We start from the raw sequence: 19,785 nt of genomic DNA on the forward strand, positions 1-19,785 counted from the left end.
TGTGTATATATATATATTTGTAAGTTTATTTGACCAGGAATATTAAGTCAATTGTTGTTGTTGTTGTTGATGTTCTTTCTTTTTTTTATGACAATTAAAGAAAAAACGTATCACGTATTGTATCATACTTTTTTTATTATATGTTCCCCCTGAGGTGAGTTCACTTATGATGTTAAAGTTTTGTTGTTGTTGTTGTTGTTGTTCTTTTATGTTATTAACTCCCCTGTCCTCTCATAACCACTTCCTTGCAAAGCATGTATCTCAATCACAGGATCAATCCACACTGAAAATGTGCTACATAAATAGTTAAGATCAGGCTGAAATGATCAGGTAGGATGGATGGGACAGAGTAACAGGTGCTGCAAAATCTGACAAAATTTCCTCATTATTATACTCTAATACTGATATATTGTTGCATAACTCTTATATTGCTCTTCTGGTGTTTCGATTGCCCTCAGCTGTTTCAGAAAACTCTTATTTAAATTGGGGAAGATTTTTTTTTGTTCTGGAAGTTGCAGTATGTTTTTATAGTGCATCAAGCTCTTGAATCTCAAAAAGACAGAACATTTTGATTCTTGATATGACTTCAAGTTTTTCCTTCTTTGAAAGATTCCTTTGATTGCATCATGATATTCTTGACACTTAATCAATGATTTCATCATAAATTGCAGAGAACAGTAAAGATATAGTTTATCTTCTGTGTAAATATTTTTGTACTCGCCCACGACTTTAGTCTAAGTTCATTAGGTTCATTAAATCCAGACCATTTCAGCTCAAGTCTCTTTAATCTGGCTTTTATTTTATTGGAAATCCTCTATATGTTCCTTTTGCCATCTTGCCATCTTTCCTGGTTCTGTCTCTCGCCTCATGTTCTGATAAAACACTCTCCATTATCCAATCCCACTTAACCTATTGTCCCCCATTTTCTGCCTCTCTCAGCCTCTGTCTTTGGCTTTAATGCATTTTCCCACCCACACCTCTCTACTCCTCTCTCTCTCTCTCCCTCCTCTGCTATTCTGAGTCTCACACTTATCACATGTAATAATATGAGTCTAATGTGAAGGTTTCTTGCCCTCTCAAACTGTTGCAGACACATGATAATGGAGCTTAGCGTGTGGTGGAAAGTGATAAACATGTAAAGCATCTTTTTTCTCTCCCCAACGAGTGCCAGATGGATATTCACTGATAACTTCATCATCTGGGAAGAGAACAGGTAGGCATGTATAGGAAAAATATCCAGACCTTCAGCATTGGCCTCAGTTATTTTTTCACAGTTGACGTAGGGTTGGCATTTGTAGGGTTGGCTTCGCAACCAGCTGAGTCACCAGAAAGAATGAAAGAAAAGGGGAACAAATAGAAAAATAATCCTCTAAGGGTACTCTGTTAAATGAATCAAGTGCTCGGGATTGATTGGCCAGTTGATTGCATTGTGTTCGTCAATGCACTAATCAGTCAAATTGAACTGGAGCCCACTGTTACCTGGTGAGATTCTACCGCTTGATTCAGTCTAAACATTAACCAAGTTGAAGCCTCCTTAACCTTAGACGGCAAGCACATGGATCACATACAGTCCGTTTACTGAGCAATATGAGGAAGCAGAATTAAAATGAATTGAAATGTAAAGAAATTCATATAATTCTCTCTTTTTTTTTTTACTAGAAAAGCAAAGTTTGTCAATGGCAAACTTTGAATGTTGGCTCATTAAAGCCTTATTTGAACGTTGAGTTGGAGATACATATATGGATAAATGAATATGTATTTGGTAACAATATTTGGTCCAATTGTTACTATTAACTAGTTGCCTATTAGCATGCATATTAGGATATTGGCTGTTTATTAGTATTTATAAAGCACATATTAATGCCTTATTCTGCATGACTATATTCTACATCCATTAATACCCAATACCTAAACTTAACAACTTCCTTACTAATTATTAATAAGTTTATTGAGTTTAAAATCATAGTTAATAGTTAGTTAATAGTGAGAATTGGACGCTAATCTAAAGGATGACCTTATATTTCATCATATTTTGTGGGTCAGGGTAAAAAAAAAAAAACTTTCTCAGAATGCATTTATGTGTGTTAAAGTCCTTTGAATTGCAATTTAGGAAATTCCTTTTCCTGTCATTTCAATTCAAATTACATTTCAACATCCTGTGGCTTGCGGCTGAATCAATTCAAGGATCATGAATCGAAAAGAAGCCAATTCTGAATTTTGTTCCAATCTGACTGGTTTTACACAACTTCCAAAAGTTGGGAGCACAGTCTTTTATCAGTCTGCTAGGAACTTGAAAATGCAGGATTCACGTCATCAAAGGTATTTAGTGTTTTTAGGCACTTTTTTAGTATGAGGTCAACTACATATTCATAAACATTACTTTATATTCTGTGTTGTTTTCTGAGTTTATGTGAAATAAAATCTACGTATTACTTGTATATGGACTGAAATTCTTTGCATTGCACTATATTATTGTGGCATCGTTGATTTCAAATGTACCCACCCTTAAATGGTAAGTAAAATAAACTGTGGTTGGCCTAAATGTCAGTAAGACAGCTTAATGTATAGCTTTGCAAGACTAAGGTCTCCTTGACCACATAGAGTGATTTATCGTCCTCTGGATAAACCACTCTTGTCAGAAGTACCACATGAAAGTATTACAAAGTCTCAAACCTCTCATTCCTTCATCTAAAGGTGACCTATGCTCAAAGAGCTTGATTTGAGGTTTTTTTCTGATCCACAATGTGCCACAATTCTTAGTCTGTCATGCTTGATTGTTTTCAAGTGACTTTGGTTTTGATAAACCTTTTAGGATCTGTGAAGAATGACAATTTGAAAGATAAGCAAGCTCTTTTTCAAAGAGAAAACGACATCTGAAAGTGAGAGCGGGAGAGCTGGCAGCTGACGCAAAGCGTCTCGTTTTCTTGTTTAAAGTTGCAGTGTGCCTCTGAGTTAACAAACCATGGGATTGAGCCTTCCCACCACGCTGCCTGCACGCACATGCATACACTCCTGCACACACACTTAGCTCGCAGGCCTTTGTTCTGCAACCTTTTGTGAAGCTTGCCCTGGATTCAGTAAAGCACTATGCTGTAGAGTGAGACTAAAGAAGTCTCTCTCTCGTTCTCTCCCGCTTCGCCCCCCTAACGTTCAGTCTGGCTCTCTTTGTCATCATTTTTTTTCAGTCTCTTCACCTGACTTTAGCAGTCTGCCTCTTTCTTTCTTTCTCTAACAAATAAAACACTCACGCTCTGAGCGTTTGCCAGCATTTGGTGGGATAATCTACCTTCCCAAAGATTTGGCTGCGATTCTCCTTATCACTATGGGCTCATCAGAGCATAAGCAGCTCTTGGCTTTCTACCAGCTTGAGAGAACCACTTTCCAAACAGGAACTCTTTTGGAGACATTCCTTGTGTGGAAAAGGAAATCATGTCCTCCATTCCCCCCTCATTCTCCCAGAGCACATACGCACACACACATGAGAAAAAAGCCTCCAACTTTGAGTTGACATTACCGAGAATCTGACCGGCAGAAGTTATTTCATACTCAAAGGCATTTTCAGTATCCTGAAAACACAACATTTGTGTATATATACTGTTTATACACTGCCCGGTCAAAAAAAGTCTCTGTTTGGATTTAAATAGGCAAATGCTTAAGAATCAATGATTGCAGTGATTATTGTGTTTCTAGCATGTTATATGCTTGGCAACAGTTCTTCAAACCCTAACTGATGGAGTGTGTCGTTTGTAGGAAGACACATCATGGCCATATCAGGCTCAAATTGTGAATGAATGGTTGTGAGGAGCATGAAGAATCATTTTCACACATGAATTGGCACCTCTGAGTCCAGACCTCAGAAAGTCTTTGGGATGTGCTGGAGAAGACTTTACAGAGTGCTGGACTCTTGCATTGACAATACAAGATCTTGACCAAAAATGTATGCACCTCTTGATGCAAATACATGTTGTAATGTTATTTCCATCAAGAGGTGCATAAATGTTTTATACATTCATAGTTGGATGGATGGATGGATAGCGATCTTTTGCTTCTCTAATTTCTTGCTACAGATCTAAATCATTGGTGATAGTGTGGGATCCTAAAAGAATGTGCATTTCAAATATGCCTGTCATTGGAGCCCTTCATTTGGTAGCGTGCCAGCTAAAAGCTCAGGCCAAATTTTGTTTTGAATCAGTCTGTGCTCGGGAAAAAAAGTGCATAAAATTCCCAGTGTCAGTGCCAGATATGCATAAATGGTCAACCACATCTGTCTCAAGAGACAATGCGGGTTGTAAGTAGCTCAAATGTGTCACTAAACACTGTGTTTACTGATCAGTGAAAACCTTTTTGAAGTCCAACACAAGCACATGAACACACAATGAGTTTAGCCAACAAGAAGCAGCCTCAGGGGCGGCAGCCAGATGTGTTTTATCTGTAAGGTGAAAGGTCAAGTAGAACAAATTGCATAAACTCATTCCCAGTAGCAAGAACACTATCCACAGGGCTGCAGATATGCATCTGATTTTCTTCTGGCTTCAAATACAATATACGAAATGAACAGGCTCCGCTTTGCTTCTTTATTACTTCCCCTTAACTTAAACCAATAGAAACAAAAAAATGCTGTGGAGTGTGAAGTGCGACAGGTACGAAAATGGAAGCAAAGGTCAGAGTTGTGCATCAGAGGTAATTGTCGAATTACTGGTTCGAAACTAATCAGGGAGCATGAACCAAACACAAACAAAATGATAGAAATCTAGAGGTCATCCTGATTTTGTCCTTGAGCCAGGCACATAATGCTCTTTTATTTTTAGAATGCATTGGCCCCATCTGATTTAAACTGATTCATAATGTATTTTATTTATTCTGAAAACAAACATTTTAAATGAATTGAAATATCCTTAAAGCAAGCAGGTCAAATAAAAGTGGTTTTTTAAGTGCCATTCTGGTACTTCATGTAGTCTAATTAATAGAGATTCAGTCCTGTTTCATGCTCACTATGTAGTTTTTTTCTAAGATGCTTTTAGCATTTTCTGAGAAAATCCACAATTAGTTTAATTGAAAGAATCATATATTCTTGAAAATTCTACACAGAATGAAATTATTACAAATCCTGAGATTTTCAGGCACAGTTTTTGAGAACGGGGCACTTTCCTATTGTAACTTCATGTTCTGTATTAATCACATTTTTATTGCCAATGTGTGATCAGCTTGTAACGAAACTTAAAAAACGATGTCTTCTCTGACTTTCTAGGTTGTCAATGAAAGCCTGTAGACTCATTTTTTTTATGTGAAGGATTCGGAATGCTTTTGCCTGGAAAATCAAAAGAATGTGATGCTTACTCGCACATGCAAGAACCTCTCTTCCGTTCTGTGACACGTGAAATGTTTATACAACATTCAGGATAATGCAGAAAGAGCCATTCACTATAGTGTCAATGTGTCATGCAAAGAAAAGGGATTCGTTCTACAGTCAAATATACTTTGGTATATTTAGTTTAATATACTCATTAACAGTATTAACAATAAAAAATATATACCATATTAATTATGTTTTACGTTTTAAAATACTTATCTAAAATATGAACATCCTGAGCCATTTGTGTGAACCAAATAAGAGAAAGTTGAACTTTTTTATATTTCTTTTCTTTCTTTTTAAAAACTTTTTCTTTGTTAAAACCCATGGATCCAAACACTGTGGGCTGTTAAAATGCATCATCAAATAAAGGTTGACCAGTCACATTGAGAACAGAAAGAAACCATGTTCTCGGTTTCTGTCTATTTCATCTGTTCGCTAGAGTCTCAGTTCTGATCGCAGCATTCGTCTGAGTCATCTTTCTAATTCACCTACTCCCACATCTCATCGTTCGTGAGCTACAAATCTGTGACATCAATCTGGTACCACAGAGGTGACAGCCAAATGTACTGTTCTAATTTTAAGACATCACAGGCAAGCTCTAAATTAAGGATCTGACAGGTTCTTACAACTTTTCTACAAGTTCTCTGCATTCAGTTATGAATCAGTGTTTGAAGCAGAGTGTGAACTTGAGGTTTGAAAGCTCAGGTAATCAGTACTGTGTAATATTTCATGTTTCGTCTGATGTGTCTAAAAACACTTTGACAGCATCTGTGTTGTATTTAGTATATTTACAATTGTGTGATTCTAGTATCATTTTCTTATACTGTATTGGTCTTTGAAGCTCTTGGCTTTTCCGAACCTTAAACGTTTGTATTCTCAGCTGTCCTGGATTTTGTGAGGAACCATCTGCAAAGAATTCCAGATCAAACCTCCAATCAACATCAGCCGGTATAAACTTGCAAGAGTCTGTCATGAAGTTGCAACAGAGAATCCAGCAGCACATGGAGAGAAAAGGGGGCACAAAGGGGCTGGAACCCCAGAGAGCAGCTAATGATTCACATTTCATATCCCCCCACACAGGGACCCTTGTGTCTACCATAAGGGGCCTCTTAGAGCGTTTGTTTTCACTGTGCAATCCAAAATAAATGGGAGCCGCAGATGAGGACTGGACACTTGAGAAATTTAAATCATGAAGTCCGTAAGAAAAACGCTAAAAACCCTCATATCATCGTCTGTTGCTCATTACGTGTGTGTCCCCTTCATGATCTTTGGCTGTGTGGTGATTGGGCAGTATGTGTTTCGCACCAAGAGAAACTGGCGAGGTCAATTGTGTTTATACTTAGAACTTCTTGTATCCTCCATAAGACCGCCATGCATGTATTTTGGCACAATTAGATTCTGGTCATGCTTGTCAAAGCAGATAAATAGCCATGACATACAAAATATCAATACGATGATGTCAGTGACAAAAAAATGGCATTGATTTTGGCATGGATCTCATGTGTTCATTCGTTTATAAGTTCAGCATTTTAAGATTAACTTCGGCATGAAATAAAAATTCATCCTCTATTTGGTAAACCAATTCAAATCAATAGATTTTATTTATTTTTTTTACTAATCAAAACATAACTCGATCTTCTGGTGAAACTTTTCTGAAGACTTTTCATGGTATTATGCTTTTCCATGGCAACAGTATCAGTGCCTAAATGAATCTGATGCGGTCTGGTGGTACAAGTAGGAGCTCTCAGAAAATTTCCAGAGTACAAGTTGTAATTACAAGTTCTACAAGGATGTGAATGCTTTTTGCTAATTGGAATGTTGTAATTACAACATGGCGTGAACGCACCTTGACATATGCCAACAATTTCCATGTCCAACTTGTTTAGGTTAATCTGTTTCACTCTACGCACAATTACAGATTACAATATTTGTTGTTACTTCTGTTACATCACGACTTTAACAAGTAGACAGGCTAAATATAAAAATATATATATTTGTGACATCAAAAACAACTTAAAGTAATAATAATACATGAAATATTCTTTTTATATTTGATCAAAAAGCAGAAATAAAATAATTAACAGGTTCTTCAGTTATCAGACACTTAAAAATATACAATATTGTAATAAGCTGTAAAAATATATATATATCAGCTGCTACAATGGTAAACTTGTTGCACACTGAAGAATTAAAACTGTGGCTATGTGGTCATTTAGTCCTTGCATTTCCATGGCTTACTTTTATATATGATTTGAAATGGTCAACCACAAGACAAAGTAAACTCCTGTATTATTCAGCATCAAGGTGTCCCAAGTTGAACTTGACTTTTCTCCCCCCAACTCAACGCACACTCCCCAGTGCTGCTGTTGATATATAGCTGCTGTTGAGTCATTAAGTCATTGAGTAGGTCTCTTACTGCTGCTTTCTCTCACTTCGACGGGCACACAGTCTAATTACGTTTGGCAATCGGAGAGTGTAGTAGTATTACTCTATCCGTGCCGATTATTTCTGGCGAGACTTTTAAACCGACGACAGCGGTGATTGGGCGGCGCAGTCACGGGGTCCGCAGTCTCTTCGCCCTGCCTAGAGTCAGTCAGTCAGTCGGGGGAAGGCGAGACTGCCTGCAAGCGCTTCTCTCTGTGTGGATCCACCGTACACACACACACGCTCACACGGACCTTCACACACAATTATTGTTAATTACTGAACCCTTTTCGGTCTTTTGAGAGTCTGTTTTTCCACCATGGGCGACAAAAAGAGCCCGACCAGGTAAGAAAGCGTCAACAGTCGGTAGTTTCCGAGGCGATTTTGGTGACCGCGCGGCTGTTTTTCGCTCGGTGGACATTCGGATGCTTTTCTCGAGGAGTGTTTCTCCTTTCTCTCAGAAACAAGCGCAGCTATGGCGGCTTTCTCTTTTTCACATAGGACTCTTAACACTTCTCACTGCCTCTTAGACAAAGAGATTTTCTTCCTACGGGATACGCCTGGCCTCTTCGGACGGGGTTTTTGGTCGAAGTTCAACGTTAAATGGACCGTTTTTGACATTCAATTTCACGCCGTTCACCGACGCGATGTCTTTAGCTCGCTGGCTAATGTTAGCTGTCGTGCCAGCGACAACCAATCTATAGAGTGTAGTATATGTGTTAAGCCCGGTGACTAGGAGCTGTTGAGAATAACCGTGGCTAGTTAGCTGGTTAGCGTGTATTTCCAGTATTTTCCGGTTCTAATAAACCGCCCTCGCGCGTCACGGGTCGGATTTTCTGTCACTTTTCTGTGCCACTTCGGTTACGTTAAACGAATTCGAGACAGTAAAAGTAGGGGTGTAAGTTAGTGATGGGCGGATCGATCCTTAAGTATCGATACTTCGATACTGACGTGGTATCGAAAAGGATCGATCCTCACATAAAAATATCGATCCAAATGTGTGTTTTTTTACCAGTAATTTTTTATTAATTTAGCACGCAATTCAGTGCATAAAATAAGCTTCTAAGTGGGAAAATAATCGAATGTTAGCGGATAATTGTGTAGGATAATTTATATACTGTCTATGTGTAGGATAGAACTTTTTCTCCTAGTCATCTGGATACAAGACGAAACCAATCAATCACAGAGAGCGTTCGATGCTGGTGCTTCGCTGAGCTCACAGGCCCAGTGCGTTTGGGAAACGAAGCCTTGCTTAGATGACAGAGAAACAATCGGGTTATTTCGCAATAAACAAACCAAAAGTGTACATAACGGTTCAAAATGTTGACGTCAGTAAGATTTTTTTAATGAAATTAATATTTTTATTCAACAAGGATCGATGCATTAATTTGATCAAAAGTGACAGTCAAGGTAGACTGTTAAAAAAAAATCTACTTCATATAAATGCTGTTCTTTCAACTTTGTTCATCAAATATTTCTGTATAAATGTATCATGGTTTCCACAAAATTATGAAACTGTTTTCAACATTGATAATAATAAGAAATGTTTCCTGAGCAACAAATCAGCATATTAAAATGAAATATCATCATGACTGGATTAATGATGCAGAAAATTCAGCTTTGATCACATGGATAAATTACAGTTTACTATGGCATAGAAAACAGATAGCCTATGTTAAATTGTAATATTACAGTTTTTACTGTAGGCTATTTTTGATCAAATAAATGCAGAAGATAATTAAAAATCTTACAGACCCCAAACTTTTGAACAGTAGGCTAGTACTATAATTAGGGTAGTTTTGTAAAAGTCACTGACTAATTACAGGCGAGTTGAGAGCACAAATCACAAAATATTTAGGGCTAGTAGTTATGAAAACGTATTCAGATTTAGCATATTAATGATGCATTCACCTCATAAATCATGACACACGGCTCTAGCACAGGAAAGTGCATACAAGTTCAAGTGCATGCTTTTAAAATAAAAAAGTATTGGTATCGGTATCGATATCGGCGATACTGGCCCTGTATTTAATTGGTATCGGATCGATACCGAAATTTGCAGTATCGCCCATCACTAGTGTAAGTTAGGGGGGTAAACGTGAAGGTTGACCTTTATAATTTTGGCTTCTTTTTTGTTATTTAAGGCCAAAAAGACAAGCCAAACCGACAGCGGACGACGGATTTTGGGACTGTAGCGTGTGCACTTTCAGAAACAGTGCCGAAGCCTTCAAATGCAGCATCTGTGATGTACGGAAGGGCACGTCTACCAGGTATGGGCATTTACACTGGACTTCTGCAGCATTGCAATCCTTATCTCATCCTCACTAATGCAGCTGATTGAAACGCTTTACTTGTTGATTTGCTCTTTAAGATTCATTGAAACACCAGTCCTCTCATGCAAGTTAAATGCAATTTCTTCAGTCTGACGACTGGCACTAGAATGGAGTGTGGCAGCCAGCCCGTGCAGTCACTGCAGTGATGAGCAAACTTTCTTTGTCCTGCATTAGCCTGAACACAATTTATTGCATTGGATTTTCGCGCAGATGCTTTCACTGCAGCTCCATGGTCATGCATGCTTGCAGATGCATACCTGCTATTGCAGTGCTGCAGTGTTTGCATGTTTGGCTCGAGTCAGATTTCCAATTTAAATCCATGGCTGGCATTTGTTGGGTTAGATAATCAAAGGCATTTAATGTCTGGGTGTGTTTAGAATCCGTCAAACTGTTTTAGAGGCATTTAGATCAAGAACAGGAAACATATTTTATTGGGTTTCCTAAAGCGGTTGCAGCAGTTTAAAGGTCAATCAGGTGTCAGAAATTCTTCAGAATGTGCCATTTGTTTTGACACATCCGCAAGTGCAACACATTCTCCTTGATTTAAGAATTAGACTAACATGATGCTCACTTGAAATAAAGCTTAGGGCGAAGAAGCAGACGTTAATGTTGTTTTTCTGGTTTGCCTAATTGAATGATTTCATTACTCTAATTTCTATGCTGCTCATTTGGAAGCTGTCACTAACAGGTCTGGGTGTGCTTGTCCATTTATAAAGGTCATTTATTCCAGTGGTTCTCATTCTTTATGTGACCCTTAGTTGTCTGGATGTAACCTTTGCTAATTATCTGTGTTGTTAAAAAAATGAACCATGAGGATCAACTATTCTAATGGCTTCTAAGCTCCTCGTAGAATGTCAAAGTGACTACAGGTTGCATGCTCCAGTATCCATGTATTATTTGCCTGCTGTTTAATTTTTCTTATTTGACCATGCAATATATTTGATGTACTGCTTTTTGCATACAATATTTCAGGCTAGTACGCTGATCATATTTTAGGTGTTAAATAAGGGGTACTCCAGAACCAGGATTGAGAACCACTGATTAAATCGACAAATGAATGTGTTCGGTTTGCCTGAAATGCCATCGTGGTTGTTTTCCTGTAAGCGAACGTAGCTGTGTATCCTCAGTTACGTATGTCTTACGTCTGTCTGGCCTGCGCTGTGTTTGTTATGATGTGTGAACCCGCCAACATTTCTCATCAGCTGACTGATGTGGTGTCTACAGCTATGAGTAATGTGCGGCTGCACGCAGTAATCCCCGGGCTCTAATCTTTTCATCTGCTCTTTTACACCCAGTGCTTTTCTGACATTTGGGGGAAAGAAGAGGTGTCGGGAGAAATCAGACACTCCAAAGCGGCGTATTTGTCAATAACGATTAGTCAGTTTATTCCCTTCGAAAACCCAGCTTAGCTCATGGATCTGTTTGCAGAAATCAGGTGCGTTACGTTCATAGTAATGACAGGAAATGATGCCATGCGTGTCGGAAACCCCTCGTCTCACTCTCGCTGGCAGCAGCCCAGCTCCTATCAGTCTGCTAAATAGAAATCGCATGATGAGAGCCGCTCTGTCTCTGTTTGATCTGCGCTGTCAAGCTTTGATGGATGCGATTGTTTGCTGATGTAAGAAGCCTGGCTCCCTTTGTAATGAGGACTAATTAGCCATCTTGTCCACGTTTGATGTATTCCAGTGGTGAGCGGGGGGTGCTCGCAGCGAAACGATGCGCTCTCTGACAAGGGTGCAGCAGTTTATGCTCCCATCTCAGCACCTTTTATCTCTGTTTCCCTCAGTGAATGGGTCTTTGTGGTGTGATAACGCATTCCACTCACCAATTATTTTATCTTTGTTGGTCTTTAGAGTTAGAAGAATGCAGCAACTCCCTGTGCAAGGATGTATTTAGATTAGCAATACATGTGTTTTTTGTTTTTTTACGTCATGTAAAGAAAGTCTGTTTAAAGTGTCGGGATGGTTACTTCGAAGTCTTTATCTGATTCCTGAGCACATTATGTTCAGGCAAATTGATTACTTTCATGCAGCATGCCGCGAACTTGTCTGCAGGAGAGTGTGCATGGTGTCGGTAGACTTTTAGGATGATAATTAAAGGCAACTTTTAGGGATAAATGTAAATTAAGCATAACAGATTTTCTTTCGCTCAACTGAATCACTAACTGACCTCATAAAGGTTTGGATGTTCACTTATAGACTGGGCAATTTGACACTCAACAGTGTGCTAATGAAGTGTTGAATGAATTATATGTATGGCTTTCATGCTCGTGTGTCCGCAACTTGCAGGATTGTATGATTTGGATGACATCTTTGCCGGAGGGCATGTCTCTCATTGTTTTTTTTCCCCACACAGCAGCTGCACACTTCATAAACTCGTTCGCTATGTGTTGCCATGGCAGTAGAGGTTATCTAGGGTTACGCTACTGTCAACCCAGCAGAAATTTATCCTGAATCACCGTGGGCTTGTTGCATGATATGCTAGACATGTGGTCTATATTATTTGTGAGGTAGCACTTTTGGATTCAAGTTGCCTTAAGATGGCTTTAATCTTCCATTCTTACTAATCTGAACTAAAAAAACCCACCCTCAAGCAAAACCTCAGAACGATCTTCTTTCCTCTGAGCCCATCGAAATAAATTTCCTCACACCGCATTCCTTGCAGACCTTAAAGCATCATGTTTTAATATTAGATTGGAATCCTGAGAACAGGAGTGAAGAATGCGACACCTTGTTTCAGTATCATATTCCGTGGTTTCTATGTTCCAAGATGCATATCAGTCACCCACAGGTTAGAGGGAAGAATCCATTAGGGTTTTCTAAAGTTGATTGATGTGCCGGATCAGGGGGAAGTGCCATTTGGCCTTTGTGTTACCTTGATCTTCAATGTGGGTGTACTTTTACTTCCCCTCAAGCTCACAAAGTTTTTCATCCTTTAAACAAGTGTCCAAGTAGTTTTGTTTCTTCCTATGTCAGTATTGATAAAAGCAAACATTTAAGACACAAGAAATGTTTCACCACTCAATGATAGAGGTGGGGAAAATCGATTCACAGATGCATTGCAGTTCCTTTATGGTTCTGGACTAAGCCGCAAAAAAATCATTTGATTTTTACGTTATTAAAAATTCTGTTTATTGATAAAGCATACACAGGACAAAACATTACAGATATAGATGTTTGCTGCAACCTTGCAGAAACAGTTTTTTAAATGCATTTGCAGCAGCATAAATGCATTTAAAGGGAACATGTAGGCTATTTATTAACTCCTCACTGTATAGGTATTTACACACACTCAATAGTTGATTAGTCTTGTGCACATCCACAGAAATCAAGACACACACTGATTGACATAGTTGAAGGTTGTTCCGATATGCTATTTCATTTACACTGAATAAAAACTGCAGAGCCGCCTCTTATTGTATTTCTATTGATTGACCAGAGCAGACAATTTACCAAGGTTTTTTTTTTTTTTACAGAATCTTTCCATAGAATTTGGCAACTGTTCTCTTTAACTCTTTAAAAGATTTGAGAGTCGATGAATCAAAATTCAATCAAATGATGAGGTGTCTTCAACATTCCCACCCATACTCCACAGACTAGTGTCTCTCGTGTGTCATGTAAAGGTAGACACACAGAGCAAGCTGATGGAATATTAAGTATGTCACGGTGCAAGAATTTCATACAATCTTTGTGATGCCATGAGAAATTGAGTCTTTAAGTGCATTGTTCCGCTTGGAATAACATAATATTGTCTTGACACTATTGATTCGTGAAATCAACAAGGATGGCAGAGATTCTGTGTGTGTAATTGATGGAGCAGAGATTGACTATCCAATAATTTGCTTCGCCATTGCTTGAGTGCAGATTGTTGAGGATAATGAAATTACATAATCAGACTGCTAACACGGTGTCAAATTCCCCCATGCCTCTACAAACACACTTAGACACACTTTTGCTTATCCACAGTTATCAGCATTTAGACCTGCTCTAAACCACAGGCATAAGCTTTTGATCTATTCCAGTGTGTTAATTGAGGGTTTAAAACTTCTGAGATTGCAGACATTTAAGCGAAAGAGCACACTAGTCGTTTTTCACTAGAGCAAAAATGAGAGATCGGAATGCATGAGACTTTGTGTCTTGTAGAGGTCAAATAGATGTTAAGTAGTGATAGACCAATATATTAGTCAGACTGATTCATCAAACAATATGTGGCCATTGGGATTGGCAGAATCTACCAACAGGTAATGAACATGTTATTGTAAACATTATACTTATTTTTTCACTTTTATGAATACTGCATCTTATTTGCTGTCACAGTGGGGTCCAAAAGTCTGATACCAACAGAGAAAATGGTTCTATTTTAAATGCATGATTTTTTTTTCTTTTCTTTTTTTCTAATTTTAATTTTCTTAAAGTTTTTATTAATATTATCAGCATAATATTCTGCTTGTGTAAATCCAACGACAATATTGTTAAGTAAATTTTACGAACGTCTCATTTGCTGTCTTTAAATTGTATTAGCCTACAGCCGGGTCCAAACGTCTGAGACCACTATTGGAAATGTTTTGTTTCTAATATATTTTTTTTATTAATTTATATTATCAGCATAATAGTGTAAGTGAAAAAATGCATGTACATGAATGTTTAGAAATATTCGATTTGCTTTTACTTGCTTATTTTACAGCAGCATTTAACAAGTTTGCACAGAACCTTATGATAAATTTTCTTTTTTGTTTTACATATTATAACTAATATTATGTTTTATACTTCTCAAACTCTTATACCTTTCTGATTATTTAGGTTTAAATAGGAAATAAATTTTTATTTTTATCTGAAATAAATCTCAGATTTTCAGAGTATTCTCAGACTTTTGGACCTCTCTGCCCTGGTGGTACTGGTTGATGCTTAGTATTGAGTTTGAACCAAGTGTGTGTGTGTGTTTGGGTGGGCTGAAATAGGCTTGAAAGTGATTTAGCAACAGAGAAATTGCTGCCCATGTGATTCTGAAGGGAGACAGATGACAAGACACCAGGGAGGAGGGAAAAAAAGGCCCCAAAAGAATGGAGAGAGTGAATGAATGCAAGAGAGTGAGTGTGCGTGTTGTACGTGTGTGCGCTGTGAGGAGGGGGTTGTGGGCCACTGCATGCTGAGTTTGATGGACGGCTCTGTTGGGATGTGCTCACTCAGCCAAGAGGCTCTCAGAGGGAAGGCAGAATGGAGCACATCATTACCCAGCACTGGGAAGCACTGGGCTCACCCTCCTTCAACTCCCGCTCTCCTCCGCATGTCATTCACTCAGTGGAGCAGAGGAGGCTGCCGTTCGCCTGACTCACGCGTATCTCACGTAACACAGTCAGTGACGTTCGGTGACCACACTTAATCAGCTAACTGAGTAGGAACTGAAGCGGTTGTGCCTCTCTGCAGTCTGCGGAGCAGAGCGCTGATGAAGATGCAGGGCTCGCAAAATTTCAAAATCGCTGGTAGCCCTTCGGGCAGGCACTCTTCAGATTTTGGTAGCCCGAAATGAATTTTACTAGCCCATATAAAAAGACTACAATTTTTAATGTAGAATATTGGTTAGGAGTCAAAACAATGAATCAAAAACTTTTTCAAAACACAAATATCAACAAATATGCATCTGGTTCTAACTGAACTGAAATGTGTGTGACCAGTATGGAACATGAATCAGTCATGTCTGTGGCTCAGCCCCCAATGAGGGTATGATAAAAAATAAGTAACTCTTTAGTTTAGGGTCTAATACTCACTATTAACTTGTTTCATTAATATGCAGATGGCAGGGTTTTTTCATCACTGAGGTCCCAAATGTGAGATATGCTAGTTAGGGGGGTTCGGGGGCACCCCCGAGAAAATTTTGATTTCTCTGATCTACATATGTGCATTTTAAGAGGTTTTGAAGGCCAAAAAAAATTGGATAACAATAGCTTTAAAACCATGTAAGTGGGCAGCTGATTATTTTTCTCTCCTCATCAGCATCACACTCCTATTCTCTTTGTTTTTCTCTTGCTCTGTCTCTTCCCCTCCTAAAGCTGAGCTTTGACTGATATAGGCTTTTCATTTCTGTCTGTCAGTTAAGAAAGTAAACAAAGGGTCAACTGATAGGTTGATTTATGAATCATTTTCTCAGATGCATTAATTTACTGAAAGCTACTAGGAAAGCTAGGTAGCCTAACTAAGTTTATTAAATTCATTCACAATATGCAAACATTCATTATTGATCTTATTCCTAATACAGGGCCGTAGACAGGGCTTTATAATCAAAGAGGTCCTACATTTAAGGTTATTAGGGGGTTCAAATTTTTTATTTCTCTGATTTTATTTCTACATTTCAAGACGTTTGAAGGCCAAAAAAGGATAAGAAATAGCTTTAAAACCATGTCAGCAGGCAGTAGATTATTTGTCAATACCTGCTCTCACTTCTTATCTATCACTCTTTCTTTTTCTCTGTCTCCTCATCTTGCCCTGTCTCTTCCCCTCCTACAGCTGAACTTTAATTTTCTGAAGGCTACAAATTGTATATTAATTCTCAACATGTACACATTCATTATTAATCTTGTGCCTATGATGAAAACGGCTTTGTTAATGCTAATGTCCCCTCACAATGACAGTAAACTAATTATTAGTCACATTACATAGGCCTATTTTCAGTTCAAAATGGCGAAATTCGACAAAAGTATATTCATTTGCCTGATTATTTCTGCCATTCGTTTCACATTTATGACCTAAAAAAGCTGTCAAATATGAAATGTTTAGTTTAGCTACTTACATCTTATCTCGCACTTGACCGTAAACTGAAGCGTCAGTCGCTCTGCTCAAATTCGCGCTCAGCAGCTTCTTGTGAACATAAAGCCCGCCTACTTTGATTTGATTGGTCATCTCAAATTTTCTGACATTGACGAGCACCACAGACCAATGAGACTCAGATGAACACAGACACACACACACACCCTGTCCTCTGTTTCTGACGTGCGCTCTGCTCGGCACCGCTGCGGATTGAAGATGAAGAACGCGCTGAATCTGATTATAACAAGACTGAAGCGAACACTATTTCATATAGCCCGTCGGGCAGGTCGGTTATGCATTTTGGTAGCCCGACTAAAAAACACAATAGCCCCGGGACGTCGGGCAGGCGATTTTGCGAGCCCTGAGATGGGAAGGCAGACCGACTGATAGAGTGACTGACAGCTTGTCTTGATTGGAGCTTGTGTCTGTTTTTGCTGGAGGAAATATAAAGCTATTACAATCTGCAGCTCTGCTTGTATGTAGATGTTAGCGCTAAGAGGATTAGTCAGCCTACTTTATTGCTTGCTGATGTGTTTTTCTGTGACATTAAATTCTTTAGAGCAGTAAGGGCATGGATTTGCAGATAATGTATGAAAGTGATGGTGAGGGAAATATCTTTTCTGTGAACTCTTCCTGTGAAGGTTTTATTTGACGACAGCAGTCTGTTTGAAAACTTTCACATGGCCCCTAGAAGTATTTAGACTCTTACAAGTCACATACAAAATATAAAATCAAGCAACATCTGAAAATAAATGCTGCTAGAGCCATTTTAAAAATTACTTTAACTTGATTTAAAAAATATATATATTAATTAAACAAATTTGACAATCTGTCTCCAACTACAGTTTGTCTTAAGAACCTTGCTTCTATTGTTTTAATAATTTTATACTTTATGAAATGTTCTGCTTGAGCTTCAAAAACCTTTTAAATGCCACTTGCTTTTATATTTTAATGCAGTGATTTAAAGTGTGACTAGTGTTACTTTGTAGGCCCACAGTCTCCAGATTTTTTAGTTGTGTGGGAGTAACTACTCAGTACTGAAACTTCTCTCAGTGCAAAAGTGAATCACAAAGGAGCAGTTCAGCAACAAGACATGGTTTCCTATTTGAGCGCTTAACAAAAAATGCTTCTTTGTTGCATTTCTACTTATTAGTTTAGCAGAGCAGGCCAGTCTAGACATAAATATTCAGTAAATTGTTGTTGAATAGGGTGGATATTGCACAGCCTTTAGCTCGTTCTTACTAATTTGAAAAGTGACCTGTAATTACAGGTCAGAGGCAACGGCAGGACACAAGGTTGAGTGAGTCTGATAGAAGTAGTATCACTCATTCAGGTCATCATATGAAAAGAAACATGACAAGCCTCTGCTGATAGATGGATCCCTATGTGAGTTCCACACAAACTCTACACCTGGTTTGCAGTCTGAGTGATGAGGCTAATTGTGTGGTTTCCTTTGGTGAAAGGTCAGACAACACAGGAAGCTTCTCTTGGATGGATCAGAAAGAGAAAGAGATGTTTAGAGAGAAAGATATGTTCATGTTTGCTTTTTTGCTAGTTTTAGACAGGCCCACACAGAGTCTGTGCCTGGTTTCCAAATACAAAATATAGGTCATGTTTTTGTTATGCCACTCCAAGAACAAATTGTGTTGTGAGGAAAAAAACCCTGTTACTACTTGCAATGGTCTCTCTTTTTTTTTGTTGTATTTTTATATAATTTGCTCTTTTAATAATGTTTGTAATTTTTAGCCATTTAGTCATAGAAATTTAGTTAATTTATGAAATTAGAAACTAAACCTATAATATTATGTAATATTTAGTTTTAGCTCCTGATGTGACAATCAACATTTTTCTATTTGGTGTTCTATTTTATTTATTTATTTACTTTATGTTATCCGCTAACTGCCCCATTTTCACATTGCATTTCACATCCACATCTTGTGAGAGCAGTTTGATTTTTCACCACAGCTGAGATCTTCTCCCCAGAGAGCAATTTCCTCGGGGAAGAAGGAGGGCAGAATCCCTCCAGAAGGTGGAGATGAATGTTTAATGTCCTCCACCCAGTCGAGAGCTACAGCACGGGAACCCAGGGCCTGTTCTCTAGGTGCTCTCTTCACTATCTCCGTTCTGTACAGCAGGCACAAAGCCACTAATCGCTCAGGAGAATGGCTTATGGGAGCCCGGTCCCAGAGCTTGTTCAACACGCGCACACATGGCAGCTTCATCATCCCCCACCAGCCAAACGCTTAATACTGCTACGCCAGAGGATCAAGGCACTCCGCGAACTGCCACTGCACATAACTGTCGCGTTTGCGTGATGTAAGAGGCGAACCATGTTAAATCTAGTGGTGAATCTCACAGATGCTGTCAGGAAATGTCTAAAAAGTGTAGCATATTTTTAGGACAAATATGAAAGTCTTTTTTGCACTGCTTTTTCTTTTTTTTCTTTTTTTACATTCAGAGTCCTCCATCTGAGATTAATTAAATCCATAGTCTCAGTAGAGAGTCTGGGTTCAGTTTAACTAGCCTTATCCTTTAAATGACAACAGGTTGCTTTTTAGATTGCAATCTGCCTATAAAGGTACAGCACCTTGTAGTCCAATACCATGCATAAGTATCAGATATGTATCCCATCGACCTGACTGTCCTCTCTCCAGGGCACTTTGTGGCCCCATAGCATGCAAGAGTCAATGACCATGATTGCCTGCTTATGCTGCACTTGAATTGGAGAGCTGTGTTAATTGAGCGCTTTTTGTAGCCTCTCTTCACTGGAGCGTTCTCTCATTCTGTCTTGCCTCTACATGCAATCTGTTTCATTTAACGCAGCCGTAATTTACTGCACCGCTAACGTTTGTGTAACTGAAGCCTAGACTGGAGC

At 38.6% G+C, this 19,785-nt stretch overlaps 1 protein-coding gene across 1 annotated transcript in view; it reads left to right on the forward strand.

Annotated features, from left to right (window-relative positions):
- Nucleotides 1–7,932: 7,932 nt before the first annotated feature.
- rybpb (RING1 and YY1 binding protein b) overlaps nucleotides 7,933–19,785 on the forward strand; it is a 29,224-nt gene continuing 17,371 nt past the window's right edge. Inside the window, exons 1-2 of the mRNA XM_084129459.1 lie at nucleotides 7,933–8,122; nucleotides 9,922–10,047. Of these exons, the coding sequence (XP_083985585.1) occupies nucleotides 8,097–8,122; nucleotides 9,922–10,047 (152 nt within the window). The 5' untranslated portion in view covers nucleotides 7,933–8,096. The remainder of the gene's footprint in view (nucleotides 8,123–9,921; nucleotides 10,048–19,785) is intronic.

Source organism: Abramis brama, assembly GCF_963993115.1.
Source record: "Abramis brama genome assembly, chromosome: 11".
Classification (NCBI taxonomy): Eukaryota; Metazoa; Chordata; class Actinopteri; order Cypriniformes; family Leuciscidae; genus Abramis; species Abramis brama.